The sequence below is a fragment of the Melopsittacus undulatus genome, chromosome 2 (assembly GCF_012275295.1).
Source record: "Melopsittacus undulatus isolate bMelUnd1 chromosome 2, bMelUnd1.mat.Z, whole genome shotgun sequence".
Lineage (NCBI taxonomy): Eukaryota > Metazoa > Chordata > Aves > Psittaciformes > Psittaculidae > Melopsittacus > Melopsittacus undulatus.
This window is the reverse complement of record NC_047528.1, coordinates 60,749,153-60,774,736: the sequence shown is the minus strand read 5'-3', so window position 1 is coordinate 60,774,736 and position 25,584 is coordinate 60,749,153. Positions and strand designations below refer to the sequence as shown.

General features: G+C 39.7%; 1 protein-coding gene across 1 annotated transcript in view; it reads left to right on the top strand.

The window, feature by feature from the left end:
* Positions 1–25,584, top strand: part of RASA3 (RAS p21 protein activator 3) — a 131,935-nt gene that overhangs the window by 86,868 nt on the left and 19,483 nt on the right. The window contains exons 6-11 of the mRNA XM_034074338.1: positions 11,157–11,237; positions 14,045–14,117; positions 18,418–18,497; positions 22,521–22,625; positions 23,130–23,286; positions 24,119–24,267. Coding sequence (XP_033930229.1) covers positions 11,157–11,237; positions 14,045–14,117; positions 18,418–18,497; positions 22,521–22,625; positions 23,130–23,286; positions 24,119–24,267 — 645 coding nt within the window. The remainder of the gene's footprint in view (positions 1–11,156; positions 11,238–14,044; positions 14,118–18,417; positions 18,498–22,520; positions 22,626–23,129; positions 23,287–24,118; positions 24,268–25,584) is intronic.

The window sequence follows — 25,584 nt, the reverse complement described above, 5'->3', positions numbered from 1 at the left end:
TTGTTTTTCCCTAAGAAGATCTAAAGTGGCAAGACCCTAAAAAATTTTAAGGAACATTTACTTGACATTGTTTTTTATCACCAGATGTCTTAGTTCTGTGCGAACAACAATAAAACCAACACTTGGTGAAGCAGAGCTTTCTTTGGGTGGGATATCATAGATTTTAGCTGAACCTAGGACATGACTAACGTTTCAGGGTAGAAAGTGAAAGGGGATAGTATGCCAGCAGAAGCTGTTCACTATATGTGTAATGCTTTTCTCTGGCAGGGTACCAGGTTTACCATTCTGATGTGCTCTCACTGTGCAGGAAATCTCACCTAGTCCTTTATCCCATCCAACTGGTCAAGGTGTTTTGTCTTCCATTAAAAGCCTTTGCCTTCCTCCCCAAGCAGCCCCTGCGTTTTGCTCTGTGATAACTCAGTAGTAGGCCATCACTCAGGAAAAAAGTCTAAATAGTTTAATTTTTTGATTTTCCCAAATGCTACCTATAAGACAGTATATCTGTATGGTTTTGGAGGAGAAAGCATCAGGCAGGATCGTTCCAGGTGGGTACTTTATCAGTGTCTTAAAAATTGTGGAGAGTCTTAGGAGCCTGGTGCTTTACAGTTGTGATGTTGGAGAGGATGATGCTTTATTAAGAAGGTTTCACTGGTAAGGGAAGGTTTTGTCTGCAGAACCCACTTTCTTTGGTGTTTCCACAGAATGGCCCCAAAACATTCTTCCTGCAATTTCTGTAATATATTCACAGTGTGATCCTCTAGGCACAGAACACTATAGCATATGTGTAGGAGAGATGATTCCTTTCCCTGCTGAAACTTGTAGGGGAGAAGCTATAGTAGGAGCTAAGGGCACCAACAGGCCTAAGAGGACACCCAGCACTGAGAAGAAGGAAAGGGTAGTAATTGATTGGTGAAAGTGTTACACTAGCTCTGAAAAGCTGCATGTGTGTTGCCTTACATGTGAGATGTTTCACTACCCACTTCAGTGATTTTGGCATAATGAAGTGTCACAATGAGGTAGGTGGCCTTGTAGGAACAGAGGAACAATTTAAACTAGGCAGTGTACAGTCATGCTTTTTGATGCGTATGATGTTTGTGCTTCTTGGTATGAATAGCTCTATCTGCATTAGTGTAAAAACTGCAGGTAAATGAAACTTAACAAGCCTGATCTGTGTGGTGCTGTTCAGATAACCAAAGAAGTCTCCACAGTTCTTCCTGCTTTTCACAAACTTGGTGTATCTGAATGTTGATTTGGATTGAGTATTTCTGATTTTAATAAAACATAGTTTTTGAGGATGTAATGCCTTGTTTTTGCTGTTAAATACCTGTGATTTTATGTGCAATTTTAGTTAATTTTTTTGCTGCCCCTGCTTGATGTTTGCATTGTCAGTATTCCCAGTGAGATACTTTAACAACTTTTTAGTTGCATAAATCTAGACAACATCAAGCTATTAATATTATTTCTTGAATTCTAGATGGAGAGCATTTTTGTGTTAACTGTGACACAATTTGTATAACCTTAGCCCAGTTCTCCTATCAAAATGGATTTAGTGCATCAGCATTACTTTGGGACTCAGCTGGCAACTTAACTGCCATCAGGTTTTAGTAGGAGTGATGAATCAGCTTAATTTGAATTCCTTAATGAAATTATTGCATGAGTAGGAAAGTTCACTGCCCTTTAATAATAAGTATTGTTAATCGAGATCCCAGATAATCTGATTGTTCACATAATGTAATCAAAAGTTGTTCTGAGTTGTTTCAAGTTGTGTTTTTAAAGCATTAAAACTTTCACCTACCTCAGGTGTGCCAAAGCATGCCCAGCACAGAAGGTTATAGCCTCCATACAGTGTTGAAGGTATCTTTGGTTGTTTTCTAGGTCCACAAATAATTACTTCTTTTTAAACTGTGACCAATTTTTTTTTAATTCTTCATTTAGGATGGTGTATTTGCTACTGTAATACATCTAGTTAAATATGTGATGTGAGAATCTATTTGAAAGAGTCCTCAAGGATCTATTTAGTAGATATAGTTGTTATACTTGGACTGGGTAGGGATGAAGAAACTGGCTGTGTTTTCACTGTGTCAGTGCCACAGCTCTCTTTAAGCTGTCTCACTCTCTTGCCTTCCCTTCCTGTGTGCACTCCCTGTCACCCAAAAGTTGTTGAGATTTGATCCAGACTTCTAGCTAGTGCATTCGCTTGGCCCAAGAGGTCTGGGTTATGGTTCCCTGTGGTTCCAGTGTGTTGTGGCATGAAATTCAGCTGTTTTCCTCCAACCTGCTGTACCTCCTGCTCTCCTGGTTGTCACAGATGTCTGTCTTTTCAGTTTGTTTACTGGCATGTCTGAATTTTTATTTAAAATACTACCATCTGTGGCCAGCCTGGGACAGATGCTTGGCTTGGCAATACTCAGCACGTCGGAGGAAATCCCTATTCACCAGCTAGGTAGGAAACCTCTAGGTAAGTTAAGAGGATGCTACTTCTGTTTTGCTGCTTTGTTTCTTATAGTTTAATATCCCCCCGCAGTCCTCCAAGCGCCCTATTTATTTGTGTCATAATTGCTTTAAAACTTCTGGTTTTAGTCTCTTCTTCCTCTCTTTTCATTTACTTCATAATCGAACCCCTGCAAGTAGGCTCAAAAGCTTTTTCTGTGGCTGTATTCTCGGTAACTTTTACCCTGCCAAGTATCACACCCTGTCTTTGGGATGAATTTTAGTCATTCCAAAACTGATTTCTTCATTTTACGTTCCTTTTTGTCACATGGTTTTCAGTCCATCTCTTTGGCCCCTGTTGGCTGGCAGAGGGGAAAAGTAAGGACACGCTCACGCAGCTGATTTTGTTTGCTTATGTGCTCATGCATATGTGCAATGACATGTAGGCTGGGTTGTGCTGTGTACAGGCAGCTCCTTCCCTGGAGCATGTTAAACTTAGAAAGGCCTCATGTCTGAGATTGTTGCAGTTTGCTTTCCATAAACCCTGTATATACCATATACACATATAGCACATATAGCACACTGTGTGCCTTCTTAAGACTGATCTATGTTTCCAAGCAAAGAAAAACAACACGGGAGATTATTGTGTCACTGGCTGTCTTCATTATGTAGCTATAACAGCTTTTCTGTGTCCAGCTATCATGCTTTTTGGTCTTCGGTCTTCTTTCTTCGTTTGTCTGCCTGTACAGATGCTATCTATTGCATCAATTTAGTATTGCTGTAGGCCACGGTCGGATCAACTAAAGCTGCTCTCTAGGCTCTAATCGTTTGCTGCATGTTGGAATTGTTGCCTTGTGCTTCACTCCTCTTGCGTTCCTCACCATGCTGCTTTAATACACATGCTTCTGTAACTGCCATGATATGTTGACCAATTCCTTGGCTTCCTGCCCTACTACATCAAATTCCAATTTCTTCACTTTCCCTACAAGAATCAATATAGTACTGTAATTGGGCAGATTTATCCTTTCCTGATTGTACCTCTTCTTTTGTGTTGCTTTGCTTAATTTTCACATACTTCTTGCTTTGCTGCAACTTTTATGTGGTTCTTTTGTCTCTTCTGAAAATCAGCATATGCTAGAAGTAACACTTTCTACTTACTTACCTTTTCTCTTCATCTTCCCATCATTCAGCTGTCACTCCCTGTTAATAACTGGGGTTGCAAGTCCAAGACCAGGGCAGGAGGAAATGATGATGTTAATTCCAGTAATAGTCATTAAATCAATGCTGTTCAAAATTTCAGCAAGCTTGTGTCTTTCTTCAAGGTCTCAGGGCACTGTCACAGAAGATAATTTAACCATTTTTTGTATTAACCTAACTAAAAACTGCTCTGAAGTGGCTTTTAGGAAGCTTACAACCCTTCTGTAATTGACTCATAAACTGGTTTAACTGCTAATGGATTAACTCCTTGTTCTGGGAGAACAGGGTGGCTAACACCCACTTCTTAGTCTGTTCTCTATTTAGTACAGAGTACAGATGGTTCTCTCTAAATGTGTGGGTTTAAAAGTCTTTCTAGAGCTGATATTGGGAAGCAAATTGGATGTTTTGAACTGTACATGGAGGACAGCTTCCATATTAATAGCAGAAAAAAGTCTGTATGATTTTTAAACTAGTAAGAAATGTTTAGATGTCTACCTACATGATAAAACTTTGCAGTTTATTTGAAGTGGGATGCGTATGTACTGACAGTTGTTTTTTTCCTTATTTTAATAAGACAATTCTTTGCATTCTGTAGCTTTACTGTAATATCTGTAATATTTTTTTGTTAAGATTGGGTAAGTAGGGGTTGTGCTTGTTAGCTTTCATTTGCTTTCTATATATTGTTGGTTGGCTTTGTATGAATATTTGTTCCTGTTTTGCTATAAAATATATTCAGTAAATACCTGGGAAGGAAATTGTTGCTCAAACCCAAACATCAACAGTCAGTTCCTCTTCCTCTGCTCTGTCTGAAGCAAACCACCATTAACAACCTTGTGTTAATAAGAATTGTGTGTGCGGGACAGAAATGTTGAGTATACAGAGCTGTTTAGTTAAGGCTAAAAGCTAATCTGGGTGCTGCATGAGGCTGCAAAAACTATAGGTCAGTTCAGGAGAGAACCTGTGTTCAGGATAGCATGAGTTTAAGATCATGTTTAAATGTGTTGCTGGCTTGAAACTGTTCTGAACTCAGCTGGAAATGGGGAAGAAAAGGCAGTACTTATGTGAGGTTGCAGCTCTAATCTCTGAATTTCAGTATTTCTCTTGTGATTCTGGTATGGAGGCTTTGGATGGTATTTTAAGGGAAAAAAATGAAAGTAGTTGCTTGCACAGCCTGTTCTTCTGATCTGCATAAGCTCTGTCCAGATTTCAGACACCGAAATGCAGGTAGCTTTGAGTATATAATGTGCCTTTTGTAGACGCAATTCGGAGCCAATGCATCAAATGCTGTACAGCCTTTATTTTAAGGGAGTGCACATCGAGTGAAATGCTGGTCCCAGGTGATGTTTTGCCATTTGTTTGAATGGGGCAGAATTTCATTTAGTGTCACAGAGTTTATGAATTGATCATGTGAAGGAGGGAAGAGTAGCTCCAATTGACTGTTAATCCTGTCAGAGGGTAAGAAAAAACCAAACAAAACCCCAAACCCACCCTTAAACAAAGGACAGGGTATCCTCCAGAGAGCATAGGATATTGTCAGGGTTCCTAAAGGAGAATGGTTTTCCTGGAGGTTCATTCTACCAGTGTCAACAGTGGTCACTAGGCACTACACAGAACTGTAACATTTTGTGTCTGAATGAGACATAAGGTGAAGGCACATCACTTTTAGAGGAAACTGGTCTGTTCCCAGTACAAAAAGCATCCAGGTGAGAAGGATAGTTGGAAATTTTTCTTTGGTACAAGAAGATCATTTCAAAAAGTCAAGGAATAGGTACTTTGGAAATCTTCTTTTACTAGAATTCAGTTACTGTTAGTGACAATAATTGTTCGGCTTCAAATGTTCATCCAGAGGACAAGAGCTTGACTCAATACATGGATGCTGTATTGCTAGCCTAATTATTCCCTGCGGACAGGGGCAAGGCAGAGTCAGAGTATGGATTGGTTAAAGAAATTTTGAGGTGGTTGGGACATAATTATATTAGTATTTTTGGTGATGGAGACAGTGTAATTTAAAACCAGGACTGAATAAATCATGAAATTTTTTGCCTTATTCAAGAAGAAACAGGCCGCTTAATCAGCTTGTTGACAAAAGAGGGTTGTATGTTTATGTTAAATCCTGAATGAAGATCTGTTATATTACTTTGTGAAAGTGGAGAGGAAGTCCAAGGTTTGTTTGAAGGTGCACTAACAGCAATTCAGATGTAACTGAGTATGTCCAGTAGGAGATAAAGAATTATGAGAGCAGTCACATGGTGACACACTGTCCAGGCCTACAGAAGTTTATGATTCAGGGAATTTCTGAGGTAGGCACAGCATGTTTGTATTTAGTAGTGGTAGGTGCAGGTACATCCAGGAAAAACCCCTCTAAAGTACAAGAATATGGTTGGTTTAGCAAGGCCCTGGTCACACGCAGAGAATACGAGGGAATAAGAGGGAGGCCTGGAAACAGTTCTTGCTTGCAGTGGAAAACAGAAGTCAGCTCACTGATTTGAAAGGAGCTACCATGTGCCAGCACAGATGTGAAGTTAGCCAAGGTGCACATGGGAGTCTATCATGCAGCGTTACCTCAAAGTTCCTCATAAACCACTGGGAATGAGTAAGGAGCTCAGCTCATGATTCAGGGCTGCACTAAAAGAAGAGAGCATTCAAGAATGAACTGAATGTGGGAAGAAAAGAAGAAACACCACTTTACTGTCAGACTAGAGGCTGGAGTACTCTGTTATGAATCTGAAGATTAATAGCCAATTTTATGTGCACTGAGAAGCCCATTCACAAAGTGAGACTATTCAGAAGTGCTCCATTACCCCTGGAAGGCAAGGTACCTGGGTATAGTGCCTATGTTGTAAGATAGGATCACAGAATCATAGAATAGTTATGGTTGGAAAAGACTTTAAGATCATCTAGTTCCAACCCCCCTGCACACCTCACACTAAACCATATCACCCAAGGCTTCATCCAACCTGGTCTTGAACACTGCCAGGGATGGAGCATTCACAACTTCCCTGGGCAACCCATTCAAGTGCTCACCACCCTCACAGTAAAGAATTTCTTCCTTATATCCAATCTAAACTTCCCCTGTTTAATTTTTAACCCGTTACCCCTCATTCTATCACTACAGTCCCTAATGAAGAGTTCCTCTCCAGCACCCTTGTAGGTAAGATGACCTTACCAAACAAGTACTTAGCATGAGCCAAAGACATACTGTTTTGATGACAGTTCTGACAAATCCACCAGAAAGTTTGCTTTTAAGTCACTCTTAACTTCCCTGTCTGGTCAGGTTTACCGCACAAAATACTGAGTGTTCAAGTAATAATTAGATCAGTAGAGCAAGCAAGGAGGAGGAAGTCTGTTGTCTTTGAAATGACACAGAGAAGAACCCAAGCATAGCCAAAACCCACACATATGAGATGGGACAAAGCCTCTAGATAAAGAAATGAGAGGGGAACAGGTGGAGACTGGAAGCAGTGGGTTAATAAGATACATTGTTAGACTTGCCAAGCATTATGATTGATCCCAGGAACCCAATATGTATGTGAAAGCAATTAAAATACATGGATTATGTACAGTGATAAAAAGCAAGATTGATTAGGAAAAAAGGTGTTTTGTTTGTTTTTTTCTGTGGAGGAGTCACAATGAGAAAATGGTCTGATTTGACAAAAGAGAAGGGAAATGGTGTGCTGTTCCCTACCTAGGGTTGAAACTGGGGGAAGAACTGAGCCTGACTAGGTACACTGGAAGTGATTTAGTCTGGAAGAACTGTAAATACAGATACATGTTTTAAGAATAGCTGTGGCCATTCTAATTTCTTGACTCTGTCTGTTTTTGCACTGGTTGTCCATTCTGGCCCACAAGGATGCTGATGACACATATGCATCCCAGACTAATCAGAAAGCCTATAATTTTTAAGTAGTTTTTGCTGTTCCAAGGCAGGTGTGTGGAACACCCACAGGCCTGGATCATCATGCCTGGCTTAGAGTGTGATTGTGTAGGGGCTGTCTCAGAGACTACAGCCTACAGCTCTTGGTTGGCAGCCATGAGGCAGAGGGAATGCCTGTGCTGTCAGATGTGAGTTGCTTAGTCTTTGCTGAAATATCTTTTTCAAAACCTCTCCCTGCCTCCCTCTCAATTTCTGTAATCATGTAATTTCAAGACAAGAGGGCATGCTTATGGTGTGTTTGGGTTTGAGGTTTTCTTTTGCCCTCTGGGAATTTTCCATAGCTTATTTACTCTGGTGAAGGTTTGGTCATGAATCACATTGAAAACTGAAATGTCTTGTTCCTTGAAACCTGTTAATTTTATAAACCACAGACAAAATATGGTGAGGCAGCTGCTTTGAGAGTTTTCCCATCTGACCCAGCGCTAACCTTAGCCCAGCCCAGCCAGGCTAGCTTCAAGGGATGGCTCACCCTGCCACAGCTGTGCTTGAGACAGCTAATGATCAGAAACTACCAGTTGGGCAGAAAAGATTGTAGCAGCCACCAGAGATTTTTCCTGTGGGGCTTGATGAGCTGACTCCTAATTCTTGAATAATCTTGATTGCCTTGGCTTTTTTTTTTTTTCATTATCCTAGTACATGTATGTTAAATTAGTTCTGCAGAAGATTAGAGCAAAGGCATGTCATTTTTACTGGCTTTATTCATTGCTTCCCAGCGTATCTCTGCCCCCAAAGATTATACCTTCATTATACATATATTTTTGTTTGTATTTTTATCTAATCCATATATGAATTGTCAGTCTTAATAATGTGATACCATGTGGCAGAACTGAGGGATCATTTTATCATCTCTGAGTAGCTGTCATATTGTTCTAGCTCTTTTTCTGCTTGCCAATTAAAGCCAGTATTTTGGTACCAGTTTGGAAGAGGAGGAGTGTTAATTTAGCTAGCAACTTTCCCATGACTGAACAAGAGCAGCTCTAGGATTACAGTTTCCTGCAAGCTAATGAATGTATACTAACATGAATCAAACAGACCTGTGCCTTGATGAATTTTATTGTCTCTCCCTACAATGCTCAGTAAAATGTAAGAACCAAAATGAGCCCTTCTCCAGACATAACCTTCCTTCCTCAAAATTGTAGGTCTTTTGCCTGCTTTCTCCAACATCCTTAATCTCCACTTTTAAACTACCTGGAAGGCCTGGGATACAGTTTACGTCGGTGTCTGTTTCCTGTTTTCCCACATTTTGTTTCGTTCAAGGTTGCTTTTGCTTTTCTTATTCCAACTGCACAAAAGAAAGGTCTTACTCTTAAGTCATCATGGCTGCATGAGAACAGCTGTGTATTTTTTGTTTTCTTTTGGTTTGCTTTTTCCCTGGAGAACATCGAAAATACCCTACTGTGTTAAATGCCCCCTCTGGTCTAGCTTAGTACTGTTTCTGTTATTTGATGATGAGTAATACTTCAAATATGGTATGATTGCTACAGTGTTATACCCTTCTCAATCAGCAGTTTGGGTTTGCCTTAGCTGGAGGAGGCTTCTGGACCATTAAGCTTTAATAGCTGTATACAAACCCACCCTCCATGAGCTCATGTAGTCCTAGTTTGAATCCACATATTCTTTTGGCCTCCACAAGGTCCCATGGCAGTAGTTTTGCAACTTCATTAGGCACTGTGTGAAAGAAGTACTTTCTTTTGTTTATTTTAAACCTGCTCTCTGGTGATTTCATTATGTGCCACTTAATTCTTATTTTGTGAGGAAATGTTCTTCAGACCATCCATGACTTTGTAAGCTGTTCATGGATGGATAACTTCTGTTTCCAAGAAGGAGCGAACAAACCTGAGAGAACCATGAGAGGTTAGATGTCATCATGTTACTCTTCTCCATGTGTTTGGAAGAGCACATACAAATTGAGCACCCAACAATTTACGTTGCTGTGTTCTCTCTGGTCAGCTAATGAAACTTTGTCTTTGCTGACAGTCGATGTGTTAATGACAGAGGACTATCCACTGAAAACATTAAAGTTTGTGACAATATTAGAATAGATCCTATCATTTTATGTGTGTATAATTAGGGTATGCGTGGTTTTTGTGTGTGGATAACTTCATGCTTTCTGTCATTCTTTCCATCATTCCATCATGCTTTTTTTCCATCATTCAAATTCATCTGTGATTTGATTGTGTAGTGGTTTATAAACTCTGCATGTCTTCAAGTGTAGAACATGATTTCTGGGATGACTTTCTATTGTCTGCATATTCTTGAAAGGACTGCTTTTATTAAAACATGACTCATACCTAGGTTCACACAGTCCTAGAAGTACACAAAGATTGAAGATCACACTATCTAGATAATACCTCCACCAGTACAAAACTGATTCCTGTATTGGTGCAGAATGTCATTTTTTTTCCCTCCCTTTATGAGAGTAAGAAATAGGCCTCTACTTAAACTGCATTTGAAGTCCATATCATATATTACCAAATAACTTGTGTGGAGCACTATCTGTTACTGAATCTTAATCTGTTGATTTTTTTACTGGGTTTTTTGTGCATCAAAGCTGGTGTCACTGAAAGCAGTGAAATGGGTATTACTTTTTTTGCTGATCTTGTAGCAACCTGAAGTTCACCAGAAATTTTGCACTGCGAGTATAGTATTACTCATTTGCCCAAACAGCTTCAGAGATCGTTTTCACCAAATTTTTCCAGTTGTAATTGTATAAATACATCAAGAGGTTTACCTGTTGGAAGCAGAAGGTGAGTCCTCTGCTTCTGGCATCTGGCTTGTCTGCCTTTGTTTCGAATTGGTGCTTCATTCCTCATTAGGTTTTAACTTGTGAAACATGAAATATTTTTCATTTTGAGGTTGTGATAGTTTGTTTTTTTTTTCTTACCCCAAAGAGATGTTAAAATGAGAGTGCCAGGGTGCAGATTTCTCACCATGGCTTGAAGCAAAGCCCAGTTTGTTCCATTTTGTCCCTCCAGTGTCTCTTAAACTTCTTCAGTACAGAGCTGCTGAATGTGTTTCTTTAGTTTTGCTACTTAGAAGTTTCATGAAGAAAGTTGGCTGTGTCATACTGTTTCCTGATCCGTAGTTAACTCACCTTTACAAATACGCCCATGCCAAATTTTACCAAGAGCACTGAGGCCTTCATGAAGATCATTCTGAGAAATTACTTGACTACTGCTGGGATCCATCTGTGTGGGGTTTTTAGTCTTTTGTTACAGAAGTAAATTCCGGTTGCTTTTTTTTTTTTTTTTCCTTTTGGTGAATAAGTTGTCAGAGTTCTACAGTGCTGACAGCTCCCATCTTGACAGCAGACTCTTACTTCATGAACCTTAAGTTGTAATTGTATAATAAGAATCTTTCAATTTAAGGGTTCTCTGTAGTTTAACAGTATTTTTGACCTTGTTAAAGTTAGTATTTCAGGCCAAAATGTGTTTTGAAGTTTAGGTATAAATCAAAGGCTTGTGCATAGTGACATTTCAATTCCCTAGTATAAAGTGTTAAAAAAAGGAATAGGATGAGAATGTGTTGCTTTCATTTTCACTCCAGCCTCCTCCTGTTTCATTAATTTGTTTGTCTGCTTTTTCTTCTTTTCTAGAGTTTTAGAGTGCCAAGGGTTGCCCATTGTGAATGGGCAATGTGATCCGTATGCCACCGTTACCTTAGCAGGACCCTCCAGGCAAGTATTGCACATGCAAGAGCTTCCATTTTATAAGGAAAGCAATCAGGTTCCTGATTCCTTTGTCTATTGGAAATCTGCATTGTCGGACGGACAGATGGGAGTACTTAGACACTACTGGAATATGTTAAGTGTTGGTGTGTGCATGTATGAACTACTGAATTATACTAGAGTAAGCAATTTGAGACTTGTTTCAGGTTTGATTTATGTAAAGGTCTGAATTATCTCTGAATAATTTGAATATCCTGGAGTATGTAATTTGTGCTTAGGCTTAATTTGTGCATCTTCTCACCTCACAGTTGGAGACCAGTTTTTGAGCAAATTTATTTCCTATTTTGGGCAGGGGCAGAAGAGAAAGCTGAATACATCAACATCATGCAGAGTATGCACGTTTGTGTGTGAATATTTGGAGTCTTTTAATTTTGTAGGTGTGGCAAATTAGCGTGTATTTTGAAGGCCCTAGGTGTCTTAGTCCCATAATTTTATACAGGCGGATATAATAGCATGAATAAAATTGGAATGAGCTTTTAGTAATGACATTATGCATACTAATCTTCAGTTTAAATTTGGGATTAAATTTTCGTGTTCTGTTATAAAAATTTTCCATGTTGTCAAGTGTCAGTGTTTTATTTCTGGTTATTTAGAGTCATCTTTCATGTCTGTGCCGTATTAGAAACAAAACAGCTCTGCTGTGTCCTCAGAGAATCAGATTTGGTAGCATGGGTTATTTGAAATGTTTTACTGAAATAGTTTTATTGAAAATACTGTAAATAAGATGCATTCTTGACAAATTCTTACTTTGCATGCAGAGGGGTCTTTGACCAGTATGACCAGAATATAGAGCAGTCAATCTGTATTCTTCATCTTTGTCTAGGTGTGTTGTTCATTATCTCCATTAATGAGCTGTGCATCTGAGTTGTATGCTTTTATGTTTTAACCCTCTAACTTGTTTCAGATAGTACTGGGTGGCTATTACTGATACTATAAGGAGATATTTTTGACTAACCTTTGTATCTTTGAATGTCCGAAATTACCTTTGTCTGCTTCCCTCTGCCCATGGGTCTTTCTGTGTATGACAACTGATAATGTATTTCCCTTCAGAATAAGCAGCACAGCCTCATCCTATTACTATTTGGTTTTTGGTGGGGGAGAAGGCTTGCCTCCTATCTCCAGCAAGCAGCATGCAGCTTATTCCCATTGACTGCTTTGTAATTGCCCAATAATTGTGCTTGCTTTAATCGCCTCCTGTTCTACATCCTGCTTCCCAGTCCTTTCCCAGATGGGCTTATCAGTGAAGAGGTTGATTGGCAAGTGTGACTGATGATACGGGATAGGCAATCTGCCCTACGTCCTGGAGGAGATTAGTCTCTCTGATCTCTCAGCTCCTCCTAGGAATAGTGGGATATTCTTAATCTGTACATCATTCTCCTCTCTGAATTTTTCAATGCCTCTCCTTTTAGAGTAGTAAAGCTGCTTTATTCTGCTACATTTATGCGATACCAAGCATAAAAATTTCACCAAATGTGCAGCTGTTTATTGTGTGATTTGTATTTAGAGAGCTATCAGACTTCCTGACCAAAACTGTTTCTAAGCCTCTGTTATAGATGGGAAAATATTGTATGCTGGTGGATGGGCCTGTTCAAGTCACACAGGAAGCCTGTGGCAGCGCTGGGAATTAAACCCAACTTTACTTGACCTCTGTAAAAGAATACATGGAATTGTCCAGTTACTATAAACAGTTATAGCCTATCTTAAGCAGCTTTGCTGAATGAGAAATGAGGGATAGATTCTGGAATGAAATGATTAGAAGGTCAGTTTTCCACATGGCTGATGTGCCTCTCTATCTGTGTCTGTTTTATCTATGCCTGCAGAACTGTAGGGGAGGATTGGTGACACAAGGACAACACAGAGCTTTTCACTTGTAGGTAATGAGAACATATCAAGCATAGGATCAAAACATTTGGAAATCATCAAACAGCTGTTGGCTGGCCTGTGAGAAATGCATTGACTGGCTCTAGCCCAATCCCAAGCAGTTTGATGTCCGTATTCTAAAAGGTGGGCGCAGGTGGTTGGCGCTGCCCACAGAGGATGAATGGGCAGTGCTGAACTTGGTCAGGCCTATTGCCCAGGGAGTGCTTTGAAAGAGGTCTGCCAGGTCTTGTTCCTACAGATCAGTAGAAATTGAGAGACTTAATCCTACAGAGCTCAGCACTACTCATAATAATAACAGCAGAACATTAAGTGCTCTTGGGGCTGCAGGGAAAACGCTGGTAATACAACAATAAAAATACTCTTACTGAGGAAATGGTTCTGAGTGGTTTTGATTATTTCACGCCGCTGAGAAGCATTCATTGATTCCTCAGGCCAGGATTATAAAACATAAACCACAGAAATAGCTATTTGTTGGTCTTCCTGTCTCCTGTGCTGTTAGATATGAGGAATTTTTGAGTCACATCAAGACTGAGACTGTCCCCCAAATGTTGCTCCTCAGGGCCTCATTCTTGCGAGTTGCTTTGTACAGATATAAGATTCTGCTGGACAAAGTGAGTGACGGAATCAAGAACTTGTGTTTAAGAGATGATAACAAACTGCGATTACTGCCACTTCAGAGAAACAAGCATGCAGTGAATCTCTCTATTAAATGTGTGCGAGTGTGTATTCCTTGCTGTGCTGGAGCCATGTGGCATTCTAGCTTTACCAGATAAATCAAGTGAATGACTATTTGTTCCTCAGTTGCCCTGTTGTAGGATCACATGTCTGCTGATGTTGTTTCTTACCCTTTTTTTTATTTTCTTTCCTTAATTCAGATCAGAAGCCAAAAAGACTAAAGTTAAAAAGAAGACCAACAATCCACATTTTGATGAAGTGTTTTATTTTGAGGTTGGTATTTCAAAGGAATGGGTGATAAGCTGAAATACTATACTGTAGATAGTTGGCACAGTATCCTGCTCCATGTTGTGCCAGCTGTCTTCTTTGAAGACTGTTTCAAAGCATGGTGCAGGGGAAAGAAGTACCCAGGATTAGACTTGCCATCTGCTGAGGGAGCAGTATATTGCTTCAGCTCAGATACTATGCAGGAAAACCTTCAAGGTACGCTTCTGAGCAGCAGGCTTTATGCTCCATGGCAACTCACCCAAGAAGAGTTTTGAAAAAGAACAGTTAAAAATGGGATTTAAAAATAAAACAACAACAATCTTTTTAGCCTTTGTTTTTATAGCTGCTCCACCCTGTGATTCCCAGTCACTGGGAGGAAGGTTATGTCCTAGGGATACTGAAAACTGTAGAGGAAAAATACACTTAAACTGGATGTTCTGGCTGTCTACCAGTCTGCTGCAATACCAGCGCCTTTCCTCCAAGTGGGTGAAACCTCTACAGCTTGATTTGATACAGAGCATTTTCAACAAGTCCAGTTAAAACGAAGTATAACTTTCATGAAAGTGCTTATTTCGGTTCCTTCTGGCAAGAGTAGCTGTAATTGTGGTGTGTCCATACGTATATGAGCATGTGTTTATAATTTTTATACCTCTGGAAACTTTTAATTCTGTCTTCTAGAGTATGTGAATCTTTTCTTTTTCCCTGGGACATCTTAGTCCTGGTCTATGTTTAAGTGTTCCATTTCAATAGACACCACAAGAACATATCTAGCATAACAAAATTGATGAAAAGCCAGAGTAGTGCAGTGCAGGTGGCATACCATTGAAAAGCTTTTTCTGGCCATACAGCTTGCATCATGCAGGACACATTTGTGTTAGAAATTGTTGCTGACATAGGAGGGTGGCACCTTGGGATGTGGTTTTTCAAATCAGTTCAGGGGCACAGACAGCCACATCAGGAAGGAGAGCTGAGGAGAGAGGAGCCATGAAAGTGCTGTTGCACTGTGCAGACCTGAAGTGCACGTATCATTCTTGGCAGGGCCACTGAGGGGTTTGTTGCTGTCTTCCCCTCTTAAAAAAAAAAAAAAAAACAAAACCCAAAAAACAAACAAAAAGGGCCATCTTTGCTTAGAAGCTGATAATTGTACCAACTAATTTAAAGTCTGTCATACCAGCAGAAACATGGTCTTGTTGATGAGCACTGTTTTTGTATTTGGATTTGCGGAACAGATAGCTAGTTCTTCCATGGCAGGAGCACTTTCTCACTGCCCAAAGGGGTGGAAGTCCTGAGGCTTGGCCAGGATAGCTATCTAAGGTAATCTTTCCTTTGCTAACCCAACACATTCCTAGGATGTAACTTCCCTGCAGACTTAACTTTAGCTAGTTAGTGAATCTCTGTGCGTGCTTGCTGACTTGGTGAGGTTCCGTAGGTGCTGCATGGGCATGGCTGACAGGGGAGAGATCCCATGGTACCGCATGAGGCTGTCCAGGATTTAAGTTCCTCATCTGGCCTTTGCCAGTTACACAAGAATGATGCTATATGTAATTAAACTAAACTGGGCTTCCTTATGTTTAACATAGGCAGTTCTCAGGGCATCTGTCAGTGAGAGCTTTTTAATGAGAATGTAAGCCAGGAATTCAGACTGTGAAGCACAAAACTTCACCTGTCTGATTCTTCAGCCTTCTGTGCACTGCGGAAGCTGAGAACGTTTGATATTTAAACACTGAACTTGGCAGGTGGTGCCATATTGGGAGAGGAAGGAGAGAAACAGAAAACATCTTCCAGCTGGAGTTGTGGAGGGGGCTGGAGGCTTGCTTATCTTGCCTTTATGCTGAGAGCTGGGTTGCGTGCAAGTATCAGCAGAAGCAAAACCTGAACTCAAGCCCATGCCCCAGTTGTTCTGCTAACTCAGAGCAAAATGTTTTCTGTGCGGGTAAGAGCAGAGCTTGGGAAATGTCTGAATCAGCCAGAACTCTGAAACATAAACATACCCTTAATGCAGAGAAAGCCATAATAGATTTATGTCATTTTGAAAGCAGTTAGTATATATCACACTAAGTATCTCAGAGGAACAAGGTTCAGTACAACTGCTGTGGCTGGTAAATACATTCATTAATGAGACATGGGCAGACCTGTGGCTGGTGCATGCTGATGGAACTGCACAGATTCATATTGTTAACAGCAGTGTCACTCACTGCTTCCAATTTCATCACCTTTCTTGCAGTCTACTAACACAGTGATCGGCCATGCCTCTAAAAAAGAAGATGATTTGTAAAAGGCGTTGAATGGCTGCTTTCCTTTCTATAATCAAATTTGATTTTCTAAAAGGAAAATAGCTTATAGTTGAGTTGGGAAATCTAAGGGCTTATTTAAGAGGTGCTGTGAGCGAAACTTGCACCTGATGGCCAGAAGCCATTTTCACCACCACTCCAGCTGCAGTGTGGTGTCGAGGCTCGGAGTTCTATATGCAGCTACAAGAAAATGGTCCTCTTACGGAAACCAAAGAAGGTAGTGCTGGCGACCTGTTTGCAAAGCTGCATGTGCTGGAAAAAGAATGACTGGGTTGAACAGCTTGCCAGTTTTGCCTAAAGAAAGAGACCACCAGCACAGCAGAGTTGTGCCCGCTTCTTTGTAAAATGGTACATGGCAGCTTAGATCAGCACTGTGAACTGGGAGGTCCCTCATCTCCAGTTCCACCCTTGGAATGGATGAACTTCATACAGCTATCTTTATAGCAATATCACTCTTGAACTCTATTAATATGCATGCTAAGCAGTCATGCAGGTGAACAGAGAAACCTCGTACATGCAGAGTCCACAAAAACTTGTCAGAAATATGTTTCCTTAAAGGGATGTGCTGTAAGTTACACCTATGCTATAACATTTTTTAACAACTCATGTGTTAGAGATAATAAAAGGCTTAAAATTTGCTTCCTTATTAAAAATTACAGCATTAGTTTCACAATAGTAACAAAAATATCATTTGCAGGTATGTAAGATAATTTCCTGAAGCCACAGTGACAGCAGTTGCAAGGGTGAAAAGATTTGTTCTAAGCTGCTGAAATTGTAGGCTACATTTAAATCCCCCGTGCTCTTGGGCTTCCAGGTTCACTTGGTTCAGTTAGTCTAGAGCATTTGGTCTCCACTGCTGCAAGCATCTTTTAGTTTTTATGTATTGCTTTGAAAATGGTGCCTCCCTCACACATACATACACACAGAGGAAAAGCTCTATTGAGTGTCCTGTGCTTTACAGTCTCTTCTGGTTCCTCCCCACTTTGCAGCTGTATTTTTGCCTCCCTTGTTCTTATCATCTGCATCTGATGTGCAGTAGAAAACCAAGAGGTCAAGTTTACAATAAAAGACAGTTTTTGTGAGTGGGAAATATCAATTTACAAGTATATTTAAACCTACCCTAAATTTCAGCTTCTGTATGCAACCAGGAGCTGAACCCACACATCGTACACACTTGCATTTGATCAGTTCCTGCTGTGGTTTCAGCTGGGTGGGGTAGCCTTTTTCTCAAGTTTCTGACACACTGTACAAAAATACAACCATCGAAGTCTTTTTATAATCCTGCTAGAAAACAAATGTTAAGAAATGCTCATAAAAAACCTTCTTTGCTAATGCTCTACACTTAATGGCTATCTTCTCATTATTTTCTGACCATGCTTTGCTCTCGCAAATATGGTTGCTGAAGTGTGCACCTGGTTCCATACTCTTGATTCATAACACATGCAAGCATCTCTTGGACAGTTGATCTGCTTGGTATTTTTTGGTATGGGTGTGATAAATTGACTTCCAGGATATCAGGACAGGCAGAGCTTCCCAATTATAGCTGGATAAAATGTTTTTAAGGATGGTTTTGTGTCAGCCTGTCCCACCCTAGCTTCAGAGTGTTTCAGGCCATCTGAGACACTGAAACATCAGTTGTACAGCTGTATTTAAAATCCAGTTATTAATTCGTCTTTTATTTCCCTAGATGGATTATAAAAGTGGTACTCCTTTCCATGTTTTTTTCTTTTGTCAATGTGAACTCAAAATACTGTAGTAATGTTAAAGACATCCTTTCTCTGTAAAGACAGTATGGAGTATCTGTTTACTTCTGGATATGATTGTGTAACCATCACTTTTGTATAGTCAGGAATGTGTTTAGTCACCATGTTTATTCAAGTGCCTGAATGTTTTCAAAATTAAGACTGAAGTCACTGCTGATAGTAAAAGGCTGTGATCTTCCAAAGCTTGGTACATGTAACATCAGAATGCATTTGTATCAGATCAAGTTGTTAAAGTTTCCTCCTTTCTATTAGGTTACAAGACCCAGTAGCTACAACAAGAAATCCCATTTTGATATTGAAGATGTTGATGAAGTTGACAAAATGGAGATTAGGTAATATAAAACATTTTATTCTAATAAATTTGTCTTCTAAAGTTGTGTAACTTTGTAGTAGACTTGGTTTTCAAAGTGGCAGGCATGGTTTTGCTGCTGATAAATCAAGATGAGTCTTTGTCATTGTGTATGTTTGTTTATCTACACCATCTTGTAGATTGTATCTGAATATGTGTGATGGTTCTGTTGTGGGAGAGATCCTTATTATTTTCCTTCATATTCTATATATGCTGTGGGTATACTAATCTGTGGTTGTCATTAAGCTCAGCCTTTTCTGTCTGGGCTCCCCTTCCTTCCCTCTTCTCTCCTCCTTCCTTCCCTCCATCAGTTTCCCAAGAGAGCCCAGAAGCTATGTGTTCCTCCCCGTTAGGGAGTGTTTTTTCTTTCATCACTTAATTTTAGCAACCCATATAAGGTCCTTCTTCCCTGAAAGGAAACTCTTGAACTTGGAGTTTCTCTGGGGCAAAGGCAGTTTCTCTTCTCTTTTGCCTGCCAGACTTTAACCCTTTCTTGCAAGGCTGGCTATGATAAATGTGAAATCCATTGCTTGGGAAAGAAGCAACTCTGATTTCAAAAAACAAAACAACCCCACCTCACCCCTTGCCACCCACTTGGTACCATTTTAAAATCTGCTGAGGTCTGTCAACAGTGTCTGTAAGGACAGGAAAATAGGAAGAGTGGAGAGAAAACAATAGGAGGTGCAAAACCTAAAGGTATCACATGCATCATATCATCACAAACACTGAAAATTAGAGACTTAGGCCATCTGGTGATGTGGGTGCACTGTAGCTGAAAACTGCTGTATCTTCATAAGGTGGTAAGAAATTCCCCTCTTCTTTACTCTAGGATTTGGAAGAAAAAAGGTTGAGGGAGAATGGTGGCACCCCCTTCCTCCCCAGGTATTCCCACTGGAGAGGCAGTGAGGGCATATTTTCCAAAACATTCCCTAGTACCTTTTGAAGCAAAGCTGGCTGTAAGGAAGGATGGGGAGACCAGGATGGGGGAACAGTACTTACTCCCCCAGCAAGCAAGACACATCTGTGTTCGTGAATGAATGGGTGAGGGCTGTTCCAATTTGATGGTCAGCTGCTGGTTCATGTAGCCTGTTAGTGTAGTATTGCAGTGTTACAAGACCATTAACGAATTTAATTGCCATGGTTCTGTGAGACAGGAAAGGGAAACTATTTGTATATGAGACAAGAACTGTAGTTTGTTTCTCAGAGAGCATCCATGTCAGGCAGTGCAAACGTACCTGGCTTAAGGGCAGGTAATTCAAAGCAAAGAAAGCAAAGGCCCAGGTTTAGTGCCATGCTGCTTCAGTGTTGTCAGTCTTGCAGCACAGCAGATGACCCAGTCCTAGCACCAGGCTAAAGTTCTCCAAAGCTTTGCATGGTGTAGGCAGATACAAATTAACATGGCCCATATCCCATGGGATGTGTGTGATGGAATAGGCAACTGAACAATGTCTTGGGAGTCCCAGTCTGGTCTTTGTAACCATGATGCTTAGCCACACATTGGCTTTAAATGAAAGCTGGAATCCTTTGGTAATTTTGTCCCCCCTCTGGGAGGGGACCCTAGACACTGGTAGACAGTGGTTGCACGTTGCTTAAATGTTTCAGTTGATTCTTATTTTTTTCACTACTGAACTAAATGGAATCATACAGTTGTTTTACTTACTAAGTATCATTTTCTGGAGAAATTACTGTCTGCAATGATAATGTATGTGGTACTCAGCTTCAGAAGAATCTTTCATTCCTTAAAACCAACACATCGCAGTGTGGTAAGGATGAATAGTTTGTGAGGAGCTTTTCAAAATAGTTGGGAAAAGATTAAGCGCTTAAACAATAGACAAAAACAGATAAAGTATTAGTCTTGGTTGGGCAAACTCTTTGCTCAGAGGTTTTGTCCCCTAAAGGACACTGTGTTTTTGTTTCCATCTCAGGTTCCCCTTCCACCCCCGCTCACTTCCTCCAGTCTGTTTAGTCAGTTAGATTGCCCCCATGCCTTCTGGGCAGATTGTACGATTTATGGGTTTGGGGGTTTGTTTTCTTTTTCTCTCCTGAGAAAAATACCATTCTACAGGGTAAAGAGGAGGCTTAATCTCTCATGGTTTCTCTCTAAAACTATGAAAGTTTCTCATTTTGAGTGGGTGTAGGAAGTTGCAGGGCATATCAACACTTAGGGACCAGATGTTCTGGTGAATTCATTGTTTCTCCTCCCCCTCCCTGCTGTTTCTTTCTTTCTGTGACTGATGTCTGACCAGTTTCAAAATAACACTTGCCGTAATTTTGCCTTTTAAAAGCTCGGGAAACAATAATCTTTTAGAATTGGAGGTCTTTGTATTATGATTTTTAAAATGCTGCTATGCTTTGTACTCCTGAATGCACAAAACAGTCATTTCAGAATTGGATGCCTGCTTTGCCTACTGGGTAAGATCTACCCTGAGTTGTTAGTTGATCTCCTATAATCCTTTGCACTGCTTTTTTTTTTTTTTGTAACTTATGTTGCTGTGGGGGAACCCCTTTTGGTCACATATGTTTAAAAGTGTTATTTCTAGTGGGCATCTTGAAATAATTTGGATAAACTAGAAACTAGTAGCCTGTAAATACTTGGTAAAGTGTAAATTAGACTCTGTGTAAATAAACTTCCCGAAAGATTCCTTTCCTCCTGAACCTGCTGAATTAGTTAGCAACATACCATCCAGATATGAAGAAAAGGGGGAGAAAAGGTTGAATTTTCAAAAAAGCTTTTTTTTTTCCTTTGGGGGAATTCTTGCCCTGCAGAAATACTGTCAAAATATCAGAGTCTGAAGAACTTTACCCAGCAGGCATGCAATGTGAGCTGATGGTATGTCTACTCTATGAAACTTGATGCATGAAACACTGTTGAGAGGTACAAGGCTCAGAGGATTTAACATGCTGTCCTCTGCACTTGCATAAGATAGGACAAACCTTTAGCTGGCTATCAACACCCATTCATTGGGGAGCCTACTGTGACTTGCTTGAGAATGGGAAGGTTGTGTGAATATGGCTATGATTGGATGACTTTGCACCTAATGCAGATTGAAGTTGCTCTTCTAAAAATGTTTTATTATTTGAAAACCTGTATTTTTTTTCTGAAATACTTCTCCCCTCCCCAAGTCTAAGGCACATTCAGACTGTCACTTAGCTGCAAAATTCTCACCTGAGCTTTCTTTAAAATAAAAGTGCCTCTCGAAAGAAGCCTTAAATTATGTACATGAAGAGCTACCCTGGCATTTGAAACCTATGCTTCAAGGTGGGTATTGTAATATTTATCTATGAGTACCATGTTAGATACCGGTACTTTTACTTTGAAGTTCAGTGCAGTTGTTTTACAACCTAATGTTGAAGACCATGTAAAAGGGAAGAAAGTATTATCTAGAGACACATACACAGAGCTTCCCAAACATGAAAGACTGAGTGCTAGAAACTGTGTAGGCTTCAGTCAATAAACAGATTATATGGAGTGGTAAAACTGTCCTGAACATCTGTACAGAACTGGTTTAGGTGCAACAAATTTGAATCTTCCCAGGAGCTAGAGCACTGGGAAGGACTGTATAAGCATTTAGCCTAACACTCTGTAAGGATGATGTTTAGCTGTTAGTAATCCCAGATTAGACCAGGACTAACAGTATGGAGTCCTTAAATATCTCTGCACCTTTTTTTTATGCCGGTGTCCATTTTACCCATATTTCTTCATTATCTGGGATAGGAAAACAGCCCTCTGAATCTCTATCAGTATGGATAGTGGAAGCAATACAGGTAAGGGACAGAGTCTAGATGATTTTTTTATACTGATGTTTCGTGGAAGCGAATTGCAAGGCTCCAGCAATCTAAGTAAGGTAAGGTTGTCTCTTTACTATTTAGAAACTATTGTAGTTTTGAGACTCATAGGCTTGAGGGGGAAAAAAAAAGACAATTTGAAACAAGTTAGGGATGATTTGTTTTATTATTTTTTTTTAACTTATTATGAATCTTTAAAAATAATTTGTTTTTATTACAGAGTTGATCTCTGGAATGCCAGTAACTTGAAGTTTGGCGATGAGTTTCTAGGAGAACTGAGACTTCCTCTGAAATTTCTCCGACAGTCTAGTTCTTATGAAGCATGGTATTTGACGTTTTTATTTTGGAGAATAAGTAGAAACATATGTCTGCTATGAAGACTAAAAGTAATTACTGCTAGGTGGTAAAGTTTAAGTGGATTTAATTTGTATCTTTTTTTGTAAGCAAGCCAAAGTAATCTTAGCAAATGTAAGAACACGAAGTTTTGATGGTGTGATTAGAGATTCTGGTCTGCGTCTGTATTGCATGTGGGAGTTCTAATATGTTGGCTTTGTGATATTATTTACTGCAGCTCATCAGCAGTGCCATAGTTTTGGGGGGGGGGGGAGGGTTAATCATATCTGCATAAAACTTTATGATCAGAACTTCCCATCTTGCACTTGGTGCAAAGCAAACTGGCAAATTAAAAAGGTCTGATTCAGAACTCTTCAAGAATTTGATACATATGCAAACATTGTATGTATCTATACATTTTATATATGTTCATGTACAACCCGAGATTATCTTGTGTTTCACAACAAACTTTCTGTCTTATTTTTTTGTACATCAGGTATTTCCTGCAGCCTAGAGATAATGGTAACAAGTCACTGAAACCTGATGACCTCGGTTCCTTAAGGTTAAATGTGGTTTACACTGAGGACCATGTTTTTTCCTCAGACTATTACAGTCCACTTAGAGACATCCTGCTAAAATCTGCAGATGTTGAGGTAATTTGCTTGCACTGCTGCTTGTTTACCTGCAGATCATCCTCACAGAGGTCTCTAAATGTTTGTTACTGTCTCGCTGGCACCATAGCTGTGTAATTACCAGAGACTTCAGCTTCTTCCTTTTAAGACCTGAGGGCCTTGTTAAGCTCTGCATATCCTTGGTGCTTGTTTTCAGTCCCTGCAGAGATCTTTATCTGCATGAAGTATGGTGGGTAAAGGCACACCCAGGAACACCAGTGGTTTTAGCAGCAGCATAGTCTCCGTGGCTTTCTAATTTTACATGTGAAAATACAAAGTAAATTTCAGTTTGATCAATTGGTTTTCCTGTACTGGAGAGGAACAATTTACTTGTATAATTAAAAAAAGCAAACCAAACCGAACAAACAAAAAAATAATCCTGAAATCTCAGAGGGTTGTACCATATGTGACATTATATATACTTTTAAGCACCTGTAACAGTGCTTTCATATTTTCAGTACAAGAAGTGGGTTCTATACTTACTGAGGCTTGAAATTGAGAAGGATTAAAGTTCTTCCTCTTCACTTGCTTCCCAGGCAACAGTGACGTTCAGTGAAAAGACAACTATTAAAAATGGAGGGGGGAGAAAAAGAGACAGTACTGTAGCAGTTTTTAAATTGCTGCTGTCTTGCAATCAGAATTTACAGCCAACAAAAACTGGAATGTGATGCACACCCATGTTATGTATGGGCATGTTTGGGTAACTGGCTGTTGCAATTGTTGTGTTGGGTTTTGCATTAAGGAGCCAATGGGAGAAGAAAGAAAGGACGCTTGTTTTGGAAAGATCTCTCAAGTTTTTCTTTCCATTGTTCAGCCTGTTTCAGCATCAGCTGCACACATTTTGGGTGAAGTTTGCAGAGAGAAACAGGAAGCAGCCATACCTCTGGTCAGGCTTTTCTTACACTATGGCAGAATTGTGCCTTTCATAAGTGCCATTGCAAATGCTGAAGTGAAGAGAACTCAGTAAGTACCAAAACCCAAGTTGCTATCATACGTACTTTATGTTGGCTAGTCTTAGAATCCTCCACTCTAGAATTATATGTAATTTCAAAAGAAAATGTTAAAGTTGTTCCTGTTTCTCCCAGCTGAGTGGCAGAACTCTTTATAAATTATTTCATTGCTCTGAAGATCTGGTATGTTTGATTTTTAGGAGGAATTCCTTTGTGTTTTGCAAAATCTACTTGCAAGATTATTGTAAGGTCTGAGAGCAGGGGTTTTCACTCTTCTCAGTTGTAATTATATTTGATGATAGCTGTGAAATATTACATTACCTTCAGCTGTTCATATGAAATAATTTCAGTTTCATAGTGTGCTAATAAATCATCTAGTGCTGAGTAAAAGTGATGAATTTGTGAAAAAAAAAGACAAGTTTCTTCCTAATCATGAATATTTAAGGCAAGCTGTGTGTGTCTAATCTTTCCAATTGGAAGGCTGAGGAACAAAGATGGGATTGGATCTGGCAATAGACAGCAGAAAACAAGTTTTTTTTTCTGGTCACTTGTAAGTACGTTGTCTGGCTTAGTCTTGGACTGACAGTTCAGTAGTGTAAAATCTACATTCTTTAGGATCAGCCAGGTCCTAAAGAACATTTCTTGCTACAACTTTGTGCCTATGTAGTTGTGTTCCTGGCTGATGATAGAAGAGACAATAGAGAGTCAAAGGGAATGACAGATGTTAATGCTAAAGTAACAGCTTCCTCAGCGCAAAATAAAATCTTTGTGTGGGCTGACTTTTTTTCCAGAGTGTCTGAGGGATAAAGTGTTTTCCTTCCTTAGGTAGGTGTATTTTTTCTGTGCTGCAGGTTGCCTGAAATAGCTTGATTGCTGCAGTATGAGGAAATCTGCTGCTCCCTAGTCAGTCATGTTGCTGTGATAAAACAGCAAAGATGGTGTTCGGTTTCAGAGCTTTCTGGCATTTATAACAGGCAATGAGCTTACATTTTTATGAAACAAAATGATGAATCCAGCAAAGTCATTCATCCTGTTATTCACTGATTATAAATGGGCACAACTGTTTACAAGAACAAGCAGATAACTTCATATCCAAGTTTGATCTGCTGTCAGTAGGCACAGGACTTGATCTTACAGGTTGTAGATGAGATTGTTGGTGCTGCATAATGTAAATTGCTATACAAGGAACTGCAGGTACAAAATTAATATGAAATTGCTTGTATTTTGAAAACATAAGTAATTCTAAAATAAAAAAGTAAATACACGATAGTGCAGATGGTACAGGATGATTTCTGTGTGAGCGGCTTTTCAGAAAAAACAGTCTGCATGG